The 18378-nt window shown below is 29.8% G+C and overlaps 1 protein-coding gene across 1 annotated transcript; it reads right to left on the bottom strand.

Annotated features, from left to right (window-relative positions):
• Window positions 1-4862: 4862 nt before the first annotated feature.
• On the bottom strand, window positions 4863-6726 carry LOC126671164 (protein PSK SIMULATOR 3). Its single transcript, XM_050364886.2, has one exon. The coding sequence runs from the start codon at window positions 6485-6487 to the stop codon at window positions 5072-5074; it is 1416 nt and encodes a 471-aa protein (XP_050220843.1). The 5' UTR covers window positions 6488-6726; the 3' UTR covers window positions 4863-5071.
• Window positions 6727-18378: the final 11652 nt, after the last annotated feature.

Genomic DNA, 18378 nt, shown 5'->3' with positions numbered 1-18378 from the left:
AAATAAATGAATATAAATTAAATTTTAAATAAATTCATTTAGACTTACGAGGTCGAGTAACACATAATCCTCATAAATTCACTCAATTTTTTTTAATAACTGGGAAAGAGAGAGTGCTTATAGGAGAAAATGAATTCACGAGAGGATCATGATTTTAACATTTTGTGTTTAGTGCTTGTACCGTTTGAGGTACATTTGACTGGTAATTTACTAAAAAATTAATTTATATTGATTTTAGAGTTTCTTGAGTCTTTTCTTGGTTTTAGTGATTTAGGTTGTAATTGCATTGTGTAGGAGCTCACACGCACAAATTATATTCATCCACGTTTGAACTGTACATGCCATTGAAGTCAATAGTGTTGCATATCATGTTAAATCGGTTTTGAAAAAAATTTAATGTAAAATTTACACAGTATCGCATCAATAGGTAGAGAAAGTAAATTTAGATTAATAGAATTTATTCTTGGTGTTTGGCGCAGCTTCCTTTTCCACTCTTTAATTTGGGATTACAAAATTGGCTTAAACATTTGTCATTCCTTGGAGCACGATACATAATTAATCATTGATCTGTTCAACCACCGGGTTATTTGATAAGTAGAAAACTTTGTTTTTGAAATGAGAATATTTTTTACTATCTTTAATTTTGGGATCAATATCAAAAATTGAGTGCTGTTTAAACCCTGTTTTGAAACTCAGAAGGTGGATTACTATATAAAAATAACAAAGATGTTCGTTAGAAATGATATTTTTAGCAACTTTTGGATTATTTCGTTTTCTTCATTCAATGTTGGTTACTATAGAAAGCACAAATTAGTTAATGAGAAATCAGAAATGATTCTTAATCAATTAAGTTTTAAGTTTTTTTTTGTTTTTCTTGATAATTTATGCTGCATAGATGTATGAGTTGGAATTGCTGTAACATAACATAGTGCTTTTTGCATAAGGCGAGTGATCTTATTTTAAGCTGAGTTTGTAGAATTGGCATGAGTTGAATGTTCACATTTAGCTTTGTATTAAAGGCAGACACTAAACTTTTCAAATAATTTTGGATAAGTTCTGTTGCTATGCTGCACTGAGTTGATTTTGAGTCAATATTTTAGTGTTAAAATGTGATTTATATTGTTAGAAATTGTTCACGAGGTTTTCACGCTGACGCTCAAACTTTTAAATTTATAAATAGATAATTTTAGGTATTAATGCTTTGACCGGTTTGATTTCGAATGAGGTAAATAGGATTTGAATTACGTAACCCATACTCGAATGACGTGAGCCGAATCCAAATGATGTAATCCAAATTGCAAATGAAGTTACCGCCGTTTGATAAAACTATTAGTATTGATCTGGAAATTCAAGCGAGATTAATGTAAATTCTGCTCGTAAACTAAAATTCAATCTGAAAATTAAGAATAAAAAACTTGAACTTTGGTTTTAATTAATGATATTATGATAAATCAAAATAATATAATAAATCTAGCTATTTATAGAAAACAAACCTTAATCAAAAAATTTAATTTTAATAAGATTCGATGTTTTATTTAAGAAATAAATAAATAAAAATTAAAAATAAATATAGCTTTTATTAGGCTAAATTTTTCAGATGAGTCCTTTTAGTTCTTTTTTCACCAAGTCGTATGCTTCGTCATGTCTTGATTCTACTATCTCTTGAACTTCGTCAGGTTTTGAACCCGCAGTCATCTTCTGGGCCAATACAAACAAAGATTATGAGTTATTTATATAGATGTGCTTTTTCAAAGAAATAAAGTAAAAAATGATGCACTTTTTGAAGAAAAAAAAATTAATGTAATATTTATGTTTCCTTACGGTTAACTACCTAAATCTAGTTAAAATACATGTTATGAACCAGATTTGAGTAAGAATTTACCTTCAAGTAAAAGATGTAAAGAAGAATAATGACCACACGGCAGGTTTAGCTAGGAAACCTTTCAACAAAAGAAGTCAAGAGGAGTAAATATGTGCACAAAATGAGTTGAGTCCGAGTTGAAGTAGTAGGAAGCCAAGTTGGGCAGCTTGGCAGATATCCAAAAACATGAGCATTTTTTCTGAATTCCTGTTAATTTCAAAGCAATAATTGCTTGGGGCACAGTAAATTATTTAAGTTTGATGAAATCATCTCTTTTTTAATATGTGTTTATTACTTTATTATGTACTTGTTAATAAAAGAACTGTGATCTAAAAAATAGATAAATTGTCTCAAAACTCATCTACCTTTCAGTTTCTTTTCATTTGCACTCTAACATTGTAAATTGTCGATTAAATCGACACCTGTCATTTTCAATTTTTAAATTAGTAATTTTTCTAATAATAATAATTATCTAAAAATATTTAGTAACATTACTTTTAAACATTATACTAAAAATTAAATATTTTTAATAGTATTATTATTTTTCAAATATAATTTATATATAAAAATATAGTGATTAATTTAATAAAATATATGATCTATTCTTCAAATTTTAATTGAAGCTTTATGACTTAATGGATTTATTACTATTAGAAAATAAAATTTAAACTTGAACTTGTTCCGAAATACTTAACTCGGTGAGCTTACGAGCCTAATCAAGTTTTAGTTAATTTATTTTTTACTTTTTCTATATAAATTAGAGAAAGAAAAGTGCTTATGGAAGAAATTGAACCCACAACCTTAGCATAATGTTGCCCATCACTTGTACCATTCGATCAATAACTAGTTGGTTATCCTTATAATTTTTATTTTGTATTAAAATTTAAAATTTAAATATTTTTATAGATAATCGAGGCGAGTTGAGCTCGATTCTTGATTATTCTACCGAGTTCAAGCTAAAACTTATAATATGCTCGATCGAGTTTGAGTTCCAGATTTTAGAGTCGAGTTCGAGTTTGCCAGTGTTTCGACTCGACTCAACTTAGTTACACTCATACATGAAGGTAGCAAATAGACCATTTCATGGGCTTGAGTACCCGCCCAGGTCAGCCCAAGCCCGGTATTTAGGGCCGGGTTCAAACAATGATTTTTCGTACCAAGTTTGGTCCGAACCCACAAAAAGCTTATTATTTTATGGTAGGCTTGGACTTTCATTTTAATAAAGATTACATGTAACCGTCCAAATCCGGCCCGAACCCGCAAAAAATTATGATATTTAGGGTCGATGGGTAGGAAATGTAAAGTCCGAAAAGCCGAGCTAGGACCGGATTTGGACTTGCAAAAAAAATTGAAAACCCGCCGGGTCCGGTCCGAGCCCGGCCCATGAACAGGCCTAATAGCAAACCTATTCATGGATAAGGCTCAGACCAGGCCTGCTGGCCTTTAATACTTTTATGTAAGTCTATGTCCAGCTTGAGCCCGGTCCGGACTTCATAAATTTGAATTTCAGTTAGGTAAAAAAATTGACATGCGAGGAAAAGTTATATCTTAGATAAATCACTTTTCACTCAAAAGAACTGATGGCCGGATAATGTCAAATAAACGAACATGAGTGAGCATAAAGAGCAAACACCACGTTGATGATGCAATGAAAATGCAATGCCATAATAATTGTTCCGGCAGACATGCCTGTGATATAGTAACCAGATTTGCACATGTTCTGGCAAAAATTGGTATGTTGTGTGCCCTGGCTGGCTTATTTTGGACACACTTTGTTATAAAGACGGTTCAAACCGAATAAAACCAACCTTTGGGTCAAGCCATCAACCTCTCCAGATTCAGCTTTTTTTTCATTAAGTTTGGACCACAGGCATAACTGTTTCGTATGTTTGGTTCAGGTCGACTTCACAGCCTTACAAGATTACCTTTCACAGGGCAGAATGATTAGCCCAGGTTCAAAATTTGATCTAGTGGCTAACCTAAAATATAATTATGGGACAGTTAGCAATCAAATTGTTCTTTTAAGTGGTCCTTAATTTCGAGTACCCACATCCTCTTAAAGTTTAATTTTTATCAATAGTATATATAAAATATAAATATCTCTTTATAAGTTTTTTAATGTGTGGGAAAGAGTGAGTTACACAATAGAGAATAATTTATTATTTTTCACTATAAAAATGATCAACTCTCACCTAAATACAATAACTGTATGTAATCTTTTTTTAAAAGATTTAAATCTTCTTAAATTTTCACTTTTAGATTTAAGAGATTATAATAAAAAATTGAAAAAAAATATGTGTAAGATTGAAAAGGGAATGGAAGTGGGGCAGAAAAGGGATAATAAGATGGGTTGGAAACAAAATTAGTGAGAAGATTTATTAAAGCTATATGAGCTGTAAACCCACATCAATGGAGAAATTTATAAACAAATGAAAAAGAACAACATCAATAATAATAAGGGTAGGGTTTGTCCTTTCATGCTAATTCTTTCAAGATATGTTAAACAAAAAACTAGTCTTACTATAATGTTTCTGGCTTATAAGACAATTTCACCCTCAATCAATAGGCACATCCTATTTACAAATGTGCATAACAAAAGGAAAATGGCAAAACAAGAATAATTGACAAAATAGAGTTCTGAAAAATTATATATCGACGAATAAGAATTACACACATCATTGCCATAGATGTGGTCTCGAAAACTCGAACTCGAGACTTCTATAAATTTTTAGAATACCGATCAAATCCGGCTTTTGAGAGATTAGACATTAGTGATTTCAAATCTAAGGTTCTTGATGGACCTATATATCTAACAGCTTCTGTATGTAAGTTAGTTTATAACTTTATATCATAATGAACCACACATTATAATTAATTATAATGATCTTCAGAAAGAATCTTGATTCAATAATGTTGCTATACAATATGTCTAAATGATAATGAAAATAATGTGAAAGACTGTTATTTCACATGGCTGCAAATAATTTTGATGATAGGAAAGTCCAAGAACCATGGTAGATTAATTATACTCACATATCATGTACATACATACACCTATAATTGCTGATATACAGATCAGGGTCAGACACTAAATTAACAAACCCTCAAAGATCTGTAATCCAGTTCAATCTAAAGATCAAACATTAAGAAAACAGAATTAAAATCAAGAAAATTTGTGAAAAAAAATAAAAAACTAAGAACACCATCTTCCTAGCTGGACTTCTGAGAATTGTTCATCAGTACTCCATTGAAGTTGGCACATTCAAACAAGGCTTTAGCAGTCATTTCTCTTTCAAATCTCCAAATATAATTCAAACCAACTAAAAGTTCTGTTATTGCAGCTTCAGTCTTGTCCTTATTAGCAAAAAATAATGTCTGCAATAGAAGAACATTAGTTTTCGCAACCATATTTTGCTGTTCAAAGCTCCGTTCACTTTGCCATTTGATCATATTATGTGCCAAAGGTGACAACCACCCGAGAATCCTCCCTAACGCGTCTCTCCATTCTCCGGCGAGAAGGGGATCACTGGCGGAAAATCCGACTCCTTTCAATCTAGACCGTAAAAAACACCGTATGCTATTCGGTAGCATAGAGTAAAGATCGTCCCGAGCGTCCACCCCGACGAGCTGTGGCGATTTGATCATTTTCTCCATGACTATTATCAAATTAGCGTAGTGCAGAGCTAAAGCTGAAGCACCAAGCGTAGTCTCTGGCGGCTTTAGAAGCTTCGAATTTGATTCAAAGAAGCCTTGATGATCAAGTTTCGTAGTAGCACTGCTACTCATTAATGGACCTGACACGAAATTATTAGGGTTTTCAGTTGGATGAACAGTTGCAGAAGCTGAGAGGCTACGTGGCAATGAAGCTGGGTATCCATAACCATGTCCGACCCCGAAAACAAGCTTGATTCTTGCTAATATGGTAAACACAGACCTCACCAGCATTGAAACGACGCCGTCAAAGGATCTATTCCAAATGGATCTTTCTTTTAAGTACTTTATTTCTTGTCTCTGCCAGAATATTTTCTGTTGAAGATCCATAATCTTCTGTTCATTTTTTGTTGACTGTTCGTGATCATTACACTGCAAGATTTTTCTCAATCCGTTCTCTAACGTCGTTAGCTCCTCTATTTCTTTATACAGAGTTGCCGTCACCGTTACATATCTGTCCATTTTCTTGTTCTTGGCTTCCATTTCTTTGCAACTCAACACCCAACAATTCGGATCATGTCCTGAGTTCGCAAACTCGTCGAATAACCGCTCGAAACGACGAAGATTCCCGTCACTACATCTCTTGCTCAATCTCGATACAGATTTAGCAAGAATCCGAAGATTCTCAGCCATTTCTGCGCATGCAAGACCAAGAAGGAACGATTCATCATTCGACACAATCTTCCGAACACCTTCGATGGAAATAGATTCATTTCGAAGCTTAACTATGTTCTTGTCCGAAAGAGACGGCCATAAGTGAAACAGCTTAGACATGAGACCGGCCACCTCAAAGGCTAAGACTCCGATGACAGTCGATTTCTTGGATGATTTTGGTATTGGATTAGTGGTTATGACTGAATCAAAACTGTGTGATATAGCAGATTTGACTTTAAAAAGCCAAGTTTCAAGAGCCATGATATTATTATTCTTGAATCAAATTGGAACTAGTTTTGTTTGGTGATGGGGATTAAAGAGAGGAGAATATATGAAGAGAGGAGGGGAAATAATTGAAGAAATGGCGAGAGAGATAAGGATATATTGTTTGAGTTGAGAGGCTCGTGGGATGTTGAGAGCATATATTTACAAATAGAATTGCCAAAAAAATTGGTGCAATTATAAAGAAAGATAAACCATAGCATATACATCAGATCACATCACATGATCACAGGCAAAAATTGTATTACCCACATTCATTTATAGAGCGTGAATCTTCTTTTTATAAAAACTTTTACTTGTCTTTTCTGGTTTTACTTTCAATTTAATTCATAGGCGCGTAAAGTGTTAATTTCTAATTATTTTATTGATTACTATGTTATCTAATTTTTGTTTATTTATTAAGAGTAATTCATTGGACTAGAGGATAGAGCCTGAAGATATGAAGGGCCTTAGCCTCCCAACATCTATACTATATACTCCCTCCGCCCCATTTTATTTGTCCACTTTTTAATATCACACGTATTAAGAAAATATTAAATGCTAATAATTCTTCCTTTTGTACCTTTTTTTAATTCTTAAGTTAATTTAGAATTACTATATTGAAAAAAGAAAAATAGTCAATACAATACTAACAACATTAAATGCCAACACAAATACAAGAATAATACCATTAACATTAAGGGTAAAAGAGGAACATATGTGTTTATAATACAATTGTGACAATCATTTTGGGACATCTAAATATAGTATAGTGGACAAATAAAATGGGACGGAGGGAGTATAAAAGTACGGAGGGGGGGGACAGGCACTTTTACGGTAATACCCTTAATAATGATTCAATATATTTTTTAATCCAACCAAAACTCTAACTTTTCTATATTGTAAATTTCCTTAATAATAGCTCCCTTTAAAAATATTGTAAAGTTGATTTACGGCATTACAAAAAGAAGCCTAATATGAATTATTCACATAAATTAGATAGTAGCAAAATCAAAAGAAGACTCCTAACATAATAACAACAGTAGGAAACTTAAACTATACCTTCTGTTGAGGAAGGCCATCATGTCCTCTAATTCCGATGAATAGGAATGTTTACTTTTAAAAATTAGATAACTGATTAAGAATAAAATAGATAATTTATATATAATATAATATAATTTCAGTTAGTACTCTAATTATAATATATCTAATTATGACTCTCATCATAGTATATATTTAAAATAAATAAATAATTAATGAATGACCATATAACTTTTATTTAAAATGTTTAATATAAGCAAATAATATTGGTATTTTCTCGCACTGTTGACACAAACGTACATGATTATTTTAAATATAGTAATCAAATTTTATCTGTTTTTTGTCCTACGCAATAATTTGTTTTTATATAATTAGAGGGTGGGGAAACGTTTGTGGGAGAAATCAATCCCACGATCTAGCAAATTGCTATCTAACGGTAATATCCACATAAAAAGAGTATAGCCATATAAATTATTAATATAATCATGGCCCTCATGATATATAAAATTTTGGATGAGATAAGTAAATTAATAAACTTTACGGGACATAAGTTTGATGTTTATTTGATTTGTTAATTTTATCAAACCCTGTTAAATTTTTTGTCTTAAAATCCCAAGTCTAATTAATATCTAAACTCTTAATTAATTTATATAATTTCTATTTTTAATTAAATTAAATATTTTAGTTTTTAATTAGGATCTATAATTTCCTTATTTCAATAGAATTCTACTTTTAAAATATAAATTATAAATAATATAAAAAAATATAATTATAATAAATTAATTTAATTCAACTCATAAGATATTTTTTAATCCAACATAAAGTATATTAATATTGATTATAAATAAAATACAATAATATAATTATTATGAATTCAATTAATGTAATAAATTTAGTCCAACAGATAAGATATTTCCTAATTCAATAAAACTCTAACTTATTTAACATTGATTATAATTTTAAAATGTATTAGTATAATTATAACAAATTGAATTAATATAATATTACACTCACTACTACTTTAATTATTTATATAATTAATAAAAACTCTAACTAATTTAATATAAATTATACATAAAATATATTCATATAATTATAATAACTTTATTTAACATAATAAATTATAAATAAATGTTATTGATGTCAATTAATTTTAAAAATTGATAAATTTAAGTATTATATTTATTTCTTACAAAAAATATAATTAATTTAAATTGACGAGTCACATTACGAGCCACGTGCATAGCACGTAATGCGAAACTAGTTTTAAAAAAAAGGCTAATTTTTTTTGATAGTATAAGGAATTAATGTATTTTGCGATTTGGCTTTTTCAACTTTTAAAATTAATCTTTATATATTAATTTAATTTGCGATGTCACTGCTTATACTCGCTCACTATAAAAATAATAAATTCTCACATAAATTTTAAGATCCCGATGAGTTGGTAAGCCGTTCTGCTTATTTAAATGAGGTCATAAGCTCGAATCGTATTCATATATGCAGCCGTATAAAATTTGAGGTCAAAGCTTTTTCTTCCTCAAAAGATCTATTCGGCTCAAATAGAGATTAATTTGAATGTGGAAGGTTTAAAAGTGTCGTCTCATAGTTGAGACCCGTTCATAAAAGCTCATGGAATTAATAAAAAAAATTATCACATACACAATTTGTATAGCAATGTGATGAATATTAAAACTAAAAACTCTAGAATCCTTATAAAGTGATAAACTGATAATATCAATTGGATCATGTTATATAATTAAATTGATAGAAAAGATGTGTTTGGACACAATGAACACTTTGTTTCTTCTTCTCTTTTCTGAAGTCTTAGATGCTTGTTTTTTTTTTTCATGCACATTGAAGGGTGGAGGTCATATATCATTATTGGCTTTTTCTTTTTAAACTTTTATAATGAGAGTAATCACTTTTTTCTTCAAGTATATGTTAGTTTCTTTCTAGCAAAGATCTTTTCACATCCCATGGAATTGGCATCAAGAAAATTATAGTTTAATTAATGAGAGTTTGAGAGTAGTGAGAAATTATTTAAGCTAAAAAATGAATTATCAATTTGGCTTGAGTATATATGTACTTTGAGATATTGGACAAATGTACTCAAAACCATTAACTCTATAATTCACTTGGACACTTCTAGTTCTATTTACTAGAAATAATCATTATTCAAGTTTATAATTGTGTATGAATCTAGAGTACCTTAGCTAATGATATTGGTATGTCCCCTATTTTAGTATTAGACTCTATGATTACATGTTTGAATTAAAGTCAATAATTCCATTTGAAGATATGTTGTTATATGCCAATGGGACCCTTTTACAATAAGATATAATAAATTAATTTATCAACAACAAGTAATTCACTTTGTTAACTGAAATTCTTAATTATTTGACGCTCTAAGTATCATCATATTTTCATTATTATTAAAAATTCAAAATTTCCACATTTGTGTGGAGATTCATTCAAATTTAAATCTCTATATATTTCTATAAATTGAGAATACCATAAATGAACATGTTAAATGAGACCAAATTGATGGTATATGAATAAAAGGTGTGCGTTTTTCCACAAATTACAGGGTTACGGTGAATCTAGCCGATGCATGTAGACCATAAACGATTTGATGATCTGGTTGGGCCAATCTTTTGAGTGGCCGTACGTCTAAAACATTGTTCCTAGTCAATATTTTTGCCATTGGTGCACATTGATAGTAGACCCTTTATTGGTTGGTTTGTCAAATTCTGTTTTAGACGTGGGATTGCATTAAAAGTAAGATAAACTTCAAAACCGTTTACATATAAAAGATAAACTGATTTAGTAGACATTGATTAAATTAAGCAGAAGAGTCCAAATAAACCACTTTAAGGTATGAATATGTAAACTCAATTCTTATTAATTCATGAATAATATGCTTAAAATAATTGCTTTAAAAGCTGAGTTACTTTGAGTTGAAATTGCAGTTGATCAAGTGGTATCAAAATCTCTACCATCGAAAGATCTTTGTATTCAAATATAGCAAATGGAAATCCAATTAGCAAGCAAGCAAAAAGCTAGGGATGTGCTTCAAGTTGACTAGGAATTAGTGTTTACTAATGGGGACATAACGCAAATATGGCTCTACACATATAATTAATTAATTGTAATATCATAGATATGACTATGCATTAATCAAGAAAATGGGGAACATGATATAATGCATAAATTACACTATATAATAAATATACCAGTTGGATGGTACTAATGTGTTTAAATTGGTACATTTTCTTGGGGGTCATCACTATTATTCACTAGCACTCAAACAAAAATTTCTTTTCTTTTTCTGGAACTTACTTATGAAAATTAATTAGTTACATTTATTTTTTATTTTCTTAAGACCTTTCTCTCTGTAGTTCATGCCTTTTGTTTGCCTAGGAATGGAAGGGCATAGAAGAATAGGTTTGTTTAGTTGTCGGAGCATGAATAGGCACTCTTACATTTCCATATCTTGATAAATGTGCCTTCTCTAAATCAATTGATGAGTATGGTACTTCTCTATCATTATCTGTGAGCTGAATATATAGTTTTTGACTCTTAAATTTATATCTCTCTATTTATTTAAAAGCAAATTAGTATGACACTTTTTATATTTGACATAATTTACAGTTTATTTTCTTTTATTTAAAAATTAAATTATATAGTCACTCACTTTTATTTTTGTTAACGATTTATCCCTTCTGTTCATTTTCAATATTTGTCAAGAAGTCAACGAAACTATATAGTCTCCCATTTTTTTTTATTTTTTTCAACGATTTCACCCTTCAGTTTTGTTTTTATCAACAATTTAGTCCCTCAATTTTGATAATTAATTTACTCATAAATCCTTTAACTTTGTTAACTAACACTAAAAATGGATGGAGTGACTAAAATGTTGACGAAAACAAAAGTGAGGGACCACATAGTTTAGTTTTCAAATAAAAAGGACTAAAGTGTGAATTATGTCAAATATGAGGGGATTCATAGTAATTTGCTCTTTATTTAATCTCTAAATTCAACGTTTCACTTATCGAACTTTCAAATTTATTAAATAATTTGATTGACCTCTTAACTTGATATATATATATACATGAACATTGAACTTTTCCGTGCATAAATTCTTTTAGAATGTTTCAAGTGTCAGATGGAGACAAAGAGATCCAATGTTTAGGTATGTACCAAGTTTTCAAATCGGATTATTTGACAAATTCAAAAATTTGATAGGTGAGACGTTAAATTTAGGGTTAAATGGATAAAAGAGTATAAATTTAGGAGTCAAATTATATATTAAACCATTATTTATTATTATCTCATCCAATCTGTCATCAAACCTTCACTGTGTGAGTGTACTGTATCATCCTTTCTTCCTCTTTCTCCACGTCTCTAAAGTATTATGTACTACACATAAGACTTGAAAAAAGAAGCATAAAGGGTGAATGAAGAAATACTATATACATGACCTATTATCTCTTAATCTATTTCATTAATTTCATGTCAAAGTGGTTATAATTCATCCGATTATCATAAATAAACAAAACAATGCTTAATCGGATGAAATATATTATTGAGTGGTTATAATTCATCCGATTATCATAAATAAACAAAACCAATATATATATCTTTGCTCAATTAATTAGCTGATTTTATTTATTAGCACTGTATCCAGCAATAATAATTTAATTATCATAAATAGTGGCGAGACTAGAAAAGATGTGAGATGATAAAAAGAAAACATTAACAAATTATGAAACTATCAAAAATTAAAATGATAGTCAAATTTAATTTATAGAAGATCGTCTAATATAACTTGACGTTTATTTTGTCTTTCTCAGCTCCTTCCTGCTTATTAATACTTTTTTTTTTATTTGTATATTGTGCATGTACATGTCCGCAAGCACAGGGATTTGTAGCCGGTTGTAATATAATTAAGGAAATTAATACTCAATGCGGTTGTTGTGTTCAATGAAGAGCTCCTCAAGAATCTTTGATAAAAGAAGCCTCCTGCTGAATATTTATAACTTAAATCATTTGCAGATTCATAAATGGTTGAATAAAAAATTTCTTAGATTTAGTGTTTAGTTGTTCAAGAGTCATCCCATTTCGGTAAATGTTAATTGGGATTTTGTTGTTATTGAACTAGTCCAAATCAAATCTTTGTGGTTACATGCAACATTTATATAAAAATTAGTATGAATTATATAGTCCCTTCATTCTGAAATAGTTGTCGTTTTATCTATTTTCATACAAATTAATAAATCAATAAATATGTCTAAAATTATAAATATTTTTATTAAATTAGCCCTTTTTAAAACTTGTTAACATTAATTAGTATGACTCTTTATTTGTATTTTTGTATTCTTTCAATGAATTGATGAGGAATATATGTGTAAAAATATTAGCAATAAATGCTTTTTTGATATTCTAAGGTAACAAGTATTATAGAACAAAAAAATCTCCCAAAGCGAAAACTATTTCAGAATGGAGAGAATAGTATATTAAAAGGTAACATTAATTTGTCATTTTCTACAAGTACAATGTACCATTTTACTTAATTAATTTCCAAACTCTATGTAGCAATATTAACCGATTGCTTTGATAGAATATTAACCTATCTTGTCAATCTTAATCTAATTAAGCAGATAATCCTCACGATTAATAAACACATCCTATTTTAAGCACAAGATACAGGTGAGTTGATAAGACATTTTCATGACTGAAGTCAGATCGCGAGTTCGAATCATATTCATGCATACAGCCGTTAAAAACTTAGACTATAATTTTACTTTCTATAAGAGACTTATTCTGCTCAAGTAAAAATTTATCTGAATGTGATAGGTTTAAAGGCGCTATCTCGTAATTAGAATCGATTAAGGACATCTCATAGTAATATATATAAAAAAAAAGTAAACACATTGCGCATTGGTAATTAAGGCACTCTCCTAATTCAAATAAAGTCACAAATTTAAATTTTATTCACGTAATGCGACCGTTTAGAGTTTAGAACTTTATCTTATACAAAAGAACTTGTCCAAAACTCTTTATGAATCTCTAAAAATAAACAAACACATTCTAATTAATTAAAAATTATATATAGTCACATACATGTATGATCCCCTCCTCAAATTCTGAAGCTGCTCAAGCCATTAATGAACTCGTGCAAACCCTAATAATATGAACCATGCTCAACTTTGAAAATTTGAATAATTGATTAGAAAATGAGAGCATTTTCATTTTGTTATGGGTAATAGCAATGTTTTAAAACCCGGACCGGTGTTAGACCCGGTGAAGTCACCGGTTCAAGGTTCAACCGGTTCAACCGGTTAAACTACCGGTTGAACCGTTCAACAATCTAAACAAATTTAATAATTATGTTAGTTCTGTAACATATATAGCTTTCAACTTTTACCTTTAGATTTTATGTTTTTGGTCCTATGTTACCATAGCTTTCGGACCCATGGAGTTTGGGCTTTTAACCAATTTATCACAATGTAATTCCATCCATTAGATATTAAAGAATAGGAGCCCTCATGTCCAAAAAAAACAAAAGAATAGAAACCCTAATTAATACTAACCAACAAAAACTCAGCAAATATGAAAAGAGCAGCGCCGCATTTATTGAAACATAAATTCTTGTATTTCATCTAATTTTCTTTACAAAGGAAGAGAAGATTAAATAAAAGAAGGCGGCAGAATTTTTTTTCCATATTATTATGCTTTAGAAGTGATAAAATAGCGAGGCGGTACAATGGGTTATTGAGTTAATTGCGGTTAGATGGGATTGAAATTGATGTAAACTTAACCGGCCGGTTATGAAGGTTGAACCGGTTCCCGGGTTTCCGGTTATTGACGGGTTTTTCCGGTTCAAACAGGTTGAACCGGAAATCCGGTTATTAGAGTGTAATCGGACTGGACAGGCATCCGGTTCCCGGTTTAACCGGTTGAACCGGCCGGTCCGGTCCGGGTCTTTAAACACTGGGTAATAGTTTGGTAATGGAACCAATCAATTGTGTCATGGCATGCGGTTCAATTGCGAAGCTACAGCACGCTGGCTAGCTCATTTGCCGCCAGCAACCACTCAATATATCTAGTAAGGTCTTGATAGGTCAAAATCCCAAGTTAATGAGAGCCTAGAAAAGGATTTTCATATTGTAGTGCTGTGTGATGCAATCATCCATTTAAGAGAAATTATTTTAATCCATAGTCTCTGAAATTTCTTATATTTTTCATTAAATTTTATTTTAAATTTTTAAACTTAAAATTTTAGTTTAAAATTTTTAATATCCATTTTGTAGCTAAAAAAAATTAATGGTATTAAAAAGTCAAACCTTTTTAACTTTTTGAAAATCTATCTAAACCTTTTAAAAAATTTAAATTTATCATATTTGGTAAATTCATTAAAAATCAATCTAATATTTTAAAATCGATTTGATATTTTCAAAATTGATTATCCGAACCATATATTTGACATCTCAATTGACAATTATTTTTCTTAAAAAAAATTAACACATTCAATGGCTATTGTAGACATAATTAAATCAATTTTGACAAAATGGATAGATTTACAACGAATTTGTTAAATTTGGATATATTTATAACTTTTAAAAGATTTGATTAAATGCACCAAAATCAACTTTTTTGTTTTTGGTATTTAATATAATCTTTTAATTTTGACAAAAAAGTACATGAATTTTCAAAATTTTACAATTAAAAACACCTACACCATTTTGGATGTAAAACGACACGTTTTAAATTAAAACCGCACCGATGTAAAATGACACTACTTTTAAAAGAAAACAGACACGTGGTTTTAATTGAAAAAAAATAAAAAAATTTATGTTAAATATGCTAAAATTAAAAGATTATGTTAAATAATAAAAACACACGAAATTTTGTGATTTTTGGTACATTTAATCATATTTAAATACATTTCTATTTTTATTTAAATAAATAGTTACAGTTAAAGTTGAAAAAATAAAAAATAAGATAACGTTGACAATTTAACAATAAAAAAAAGTCGAATAAAATAAAATAATTTTCACTATTTTAAGCACTAATTTAATATCTTCCACTTTACATGTAGTAATTGAGCAAGATTAATTGGACTAGAATTGTAATGGGATGAAAAGTAAGTGTGAATAGTTGAGACTCGAGTCTTAATAATTGTTAGTGTCCAAAGGACCAGTTTGAGCCATATTTTTGGGTCAAACCTGAATGCTAGTGATGAATGTTTGCCATGCTTTACATCTTAAGTCAACCCACATGAACCCACATTATTATTGGCATAGGATTTATCCGTTTAATTTATTTATTTACAAATTAGATTTCTAGCTAGAATTAACTTATTTCTAATTAATAATAATTTGATTATGAGAATAAACCCTTATATCGATAATGATTAAGTAACAATATTAGATTTTGATTTATCCCACCTCTCAACTTAAGATCCGACTGGAAGCATCTACAATTTGCAACATCTATAGGTAACCTTAAAGAGTTAGACCTATTGGAGTTATGATCAATTTCCTTATTTTGCTTTTTAATATGGTAATATCTGGAAATTATGTATCAATTTATTTTTAAAAAATAATGGGGTTTAGCTATTCACATTATACCCTTCAAGGTCTCGGGTTCGAGTCTTATGAATGCAAAAAATCACCACTGAGAGACTCACTCATCATGTCAGGTACGCGACGCGGATCGGATCCGAATTAGTCAGGGCGAAGCCCTAAAAACCGAATGGGCTTACCAAAACAAATATCCTTCAGGGGTAAAGCAGAATTTGAGGTAAGTCATGAGATAATCCCAACTTCATCAGGTCGAAACAACTTACACGAATCAGATTCACAGGGGATAAACCATATACTACCATGATTTATGAAATTGAACTACGATGCAACAATGAATAAACTCAAAAATACGGTTTCATCGGTGTAATTGCAACTAATTCTACACATAAGGTAGTTAGGAAAATTCTCGGCTGTTTTTAGATATATATGGGATCCAGGCATTTTGAAGTTTCCTGGATTAAAAGAAGCTATGAACTAGACAAGATCTTTAGACTGGGATGAAGTATATTTTGAAGGTCATATACGTAATGACATTTGACTTCTACAACAAAACTTCATATCTATAAAATTCCAGCATGTTTCTCGTAGGTACAATACGGCTGCACACGATTGGGCTCAGAACGTCAAGACGTCTTATAGGCAATAAAGTGACATTACTATTTTATACATCAAATGTAATTCTTGCGTATGCATGTACCTTCTATTTCTAATAAAAATATCTATCTCTGTTAAAAAAGAAAAAAAATGCTTATGCGTAATGATCCGTATGAGAGTCTCGGCCCACCGCAAGCATACGGAATTCATCATTTGACGTTGTCTGTATAAAACAAAAGTCTTTCATTTTCGTAAGAACTCTTATTGGATAAATAGACGGTGGCCGAGAAGAAGGCTCAATTAGCCCCTGGCATGGAAAGAAAGACGTTAGAAGTTATCCAAATAACACCAACTGAAACACATACTACATGTTGAATAATGCACCCATCAAACTTTTCCCAGTATATACCTACCCAATATCCATACACACTCTTTTCCAGACATCAAAAATATTCAGTCATTTATATATTTTCATGATACGAAACCCACTAAACCTACCATCCATACAACCTTTTTAAGAAGCCATGAGCCAAACCTGCGCACACCCTTACAACAGTCTTAGAAAACAGATCACCAGGCAGAGTCATATGGGATTCATCAATAGTCAACCCTTATATACTAATGAAGAATTTCCCCACGATTCAAATTATTATTCATCATAGTCAACTCTTTTATAAATTATTTATGATTTAAATTTTTAAACACGTCATTTTTAGCCTGATTCCGATGAGTACGTTTTAATTGTAGTTAATATTTTAAAAAAAGATTGCCTTTTTTTTATTTAATAGATGTCTTTTGACTGAAAAATATTCAATTTGGGCATAAATAAAAAAAGATTAAAACATTTGGTTTTTTTAAGGCCTAATCACTTAAAAACCCCTCACCTTTAAACTTTTTTTCAATTCCACCCTGACGTTGTAAAGTTGTCAATTTTACTCACTTTTAAATTTTCCGTTTTCAATTGTACCCTAATATTTTAATTTTTATTAATTTTTTTATTTAAATGATGAAATCATTCAATTAACTAAGTCTAAAGATGAAATTAAATTCTTTTTTATTCAAAAAAGTACAAATAAGTCCTTTATTTTTAAAAACTAACTAAAAACCATAATCAAATTAACACTAATTTAAATTCTTAATTAATTTAACTAAATTTAAATAAATTTTAAAAACATATAATTAATATATGCTAGACATGGAGAATATTTTTAAATTTTTTCCAAATGAAAAAGACGTTAATTTAATATTTCAGGGTACAATTGAAACACAAAATATGTAAAATAGGGTAAAATTGACAAATTTACAACGTCAGGGTAGGATTAAAAAGGGGCTAAAAGGTCGGGGTTTTTTAAGGCATTAGGCCTTTTTTTAATATGTCCAGCTAACTATAATTGATAAGCAATTACCAAAATAGATCAAAAGGTAATGTAGTAAATGAAAACAATTTGAATAGTTGAATATTTTCTAGTAATTTATTATTTTTGCAAAATAGAGAGGTAGTGATAATGTATATCTGTAATATCTGACCATTTAAAAGCTGGAAGATAGTTGTTAATAGGCCAAATCCATGGGGAAGCCCCTGTACTTTACCTGTTTTGTTCGAAAAGCCCTTACCTCAAAGTTTGTCACGTCTGAGTCCCTATACTTGTCAATAATCCAATTTTAAAG

This window comes from Mercurialis annua, linkage group LG3 (assembly GCF_937616625.2).
Source record: "Mercurialis annua linkage group LG3, ddMerAnnu1.2, whole genome shotgun sequence".
NCBI classification, from domain to species: Eukaryota; Viridiplantae; Streptophyta; class Magnoliopsida; order Malpighiales; family Euphorbiaceae; genus Mercurialis; species Mercurialis annua.
This window is presented reverse-complemented; position numbering and strand designations above follow the sequence as displayed.